The sequence below is a fragment of the Gossypium hirsutum genome, chromosome A06 (assembly GCF_007990345.1).
Source record: "Gossypium hirsutum isolate 1008001.06 chromosome A06, Gossypium_hirsutum_v2.1, whole genome shotgun sequence".
Lineage (NCBI taxonomy): Eukaryota > Viridiplantae > Streptophyta > Magnoliopsida > Malvales > Malvaceae > Gossypium > Gossypium hirsutum.
The window spans coordinates 115,505,992-115,508,579 of NC_053429.1; the positions used below are offsets into that span (position 1 = coordinate 115,505,992).

General features: G+C 32.5%; 1 protein-coding gene across 1 annotated transcript; it reads left to right on the top strand.

Moving 5' to 3' along the window:
• Window positions 1–1,193: 1,193 nt before the first annotated feature.
• On the top strand, window positions 1,194–2,333 carry LOC107961965 (polyubiquitin 11). Its single transcript, XM_016898154.2, has one exon. The coding sequence runs from the start codon at window positions 1,493–1,495 to the stop codon at window positions 2,180–2,182; it is 690 nt and encodes a 229-aa protein (XP_016753643.1). The 5' UTR covers window positions 1,194–1,492; the 3' UTR covers window positions 2,183–2,333.
• Window positions 2,334–2,588: the final 255 nt, after the last annotated feature.

The window sequence follows — 2,588 nt, forward strand, 5'->3', positions numbered from 1 at the left end:
TTCAAACGCATACACATGCAATAAAATTTCTAAAACTATATTATTTGATTTTATGAATTTAAAAATATGAAAAACATAACTAATATAGAATAATAATTTTAATTAATCCGTATTACAATCTTAAATTTTCAAATAGATTCTACACTTGATTCATACTACTTGCCGAGTCAGGATTTTTATTGAATCATTGATTAGGTTAGATATAATTAAACAAAATTTAATTTAATTATAAAATATATAATTTTTAAAAATATATATTTATTTTATTTTTGAGTTTTATTACATAAATTAAGAATAATAAATAAATTTATACATAATAAATAATATTAGATAACCAATATAGTAATAATATTTTTTATATATAAGGTTAATCTCAAGCATTTAATTTCTAATAATTATAAAAAAAATTGATTTTAACATGATTCAATTATTATCAGATTTAAATAAAAATGTATATTTATCTAATTACAAAACTTAGATTTTTATTGTTTTTAATATATCCAATTGTATTTCATAATATAAAAATTTATTAATTAATCATATTGATGTCATCTTTTTGAAGTGGAATTTTAAAAAATATAATCAAATTAATTAATTTTACATTAACATATTGTCATATTAACTAATAGTTAATTAATATTACATTATTCATAGTCATTCTAAAATAGGGTTTGTCCTATTCTGACCACATTAATTATTTTTTCTTAATTTAACCATTTTAAATAAAATAATTGTACAAATTAATTACTGCCATTAAAATTTTATTTTTTTAACGAATCGTTGATGTGACACATTAATACATTGAGTGACTAATAGTAATATTTTTATTGTTGACTCTTGACTAAAGTTTAAGAAACTCCATATAATTAATTCAAAACTTTTATCTCTTAAATCTTATAAATATACTTAAACTTTAGTCAAAAGTCAATAAAATTTATCACATGTGGGCTACTGAATATGCTAATGTGCTAACTCGTTAATAGGAATTGAGAATTTTAACTATAATGAATTTAGAAACATTACATAAATATAAGAACCAATTGATAGACCGTATGTGGAGCAGGGAGTTAAAGTAAACCAAATTTGTTTTCAAAAAGAGGATGTCTCTAAAGGGGTTTAGTGAATAGAGACGCGAAACGGACCCCTACCATTCCACAAAAAGAAGAGGACACTACCTTCCTTGGAAACAATGTTTGTGGTTCTCTTCTACCCACTTTTTACTTTCTATAAAAAAATCAATCCTGCGGGCGACAACTGGGGCCCCATTTACTTCCAACGGCATGTTTTCCGTCACTTAACGACACTCCTCTCAACTTCAAACGGAAAGACTAACGGCAGTTTTGTCAATTCCTCATCCTATGCAACCTCACTTCGGCTTACGTGTTTAATTCTTATTGGTTCTTCATCTCTATAAGTTAGTCCCTCCTCCGACTTCTTTTTCTCATCTCAAGCATTTCGATTTTCTATTTTGTTTTCTCTCCCTCCAATTAAGATGCAGATCTTCGTTAAGACCCTGACCGGCAAGACCATCACCCTCGAAGTCGAGAGTTCCGACACGATCGACAACGTTAAGGCGAAAATCCAAGACAAGGAAGGGATCCCACCAGACCAACAACGTCTCATCTTCGCCGGAAAACAGCTCGAAGATGGCCGGACCTTGGCCGATTACAACATCCAGAAGGAGTCCACCCTCCATCTCGTCCTCCGTCTACGTGGTGGCATGCAGATCTTCGTCAAAACCCTGACCGGCAAGACCATAACTTTGGAAGTCGAAAGCTCTGACACCATTGACAACGTCAAGGCAAAGATCCAAGACAAGGAAGGCATCCCACCAGACCAGCAAAGGCTCATATTTGCCGGGAAACAACTCGAGGACGGTCGCACCTTGGCCGATTACAACATCCAGAAGGAGTCCACCCTCCATTTGGTATTGAGGCTTCGTGGTGGGATGCAGATTTTCGTCAAGACGTTGACTGGGAAAACCATAACTTTGGAGGTGGAGAGTTCCGATACGATCGACAATGTTAAGGCGAAGATTCAGGACAAAGAAGGAATTCCACCAGATCAGCAAAGGTTGATTTTCGCTGGGAAACAATTGGAAGATGGAAGGACTTTGGCTGATTACAATATTCAGAAGGAATCCACTCTCCACCTTGTCTTGCGTCTTCGGGGTGGTTTCTAAGCTCTCCTATGAAAATGAGGTTTCTGGATTTTATGTGAATGATTGTGATGTCTGGCCCTGTTAAGGCCTCATAAATAAACCTAAACTATTTTATCTGTGTTTTATCCTATGTAATGATATTATATGAATAAAAATTACATGTTTACCTTAATCTTCTTGTCCTATCATTGATCAATCTTCATTTTTGTTCATAATTTAGATGATTGTGTTGTTCTGTGATGTTAATTGCATTCCAAGAAGAGGGTAAAGGAGACATCTTTTGCCTAATAAGTTTTGTGAAGGATATAATCTTCTGAGAGAGTACTTCTATATATTGTGGGATTCATTCCAAAATATGAACAAGGCCATCAGTTTTTATCAAAATCCATCATCTCTTCTCAAGTACCTTCTCTCTTGGAGATTTTTA

Bases quoted from the DNA above. Each gene is read 5' to 3' on its own strand.
- LOC107961965 (XM_016898154.2), top strand. From the start codon at position 1,493: ATGCAGATCTTCGTTAAGACCCTGACCGGCAAGACCATCACCCTCGAA.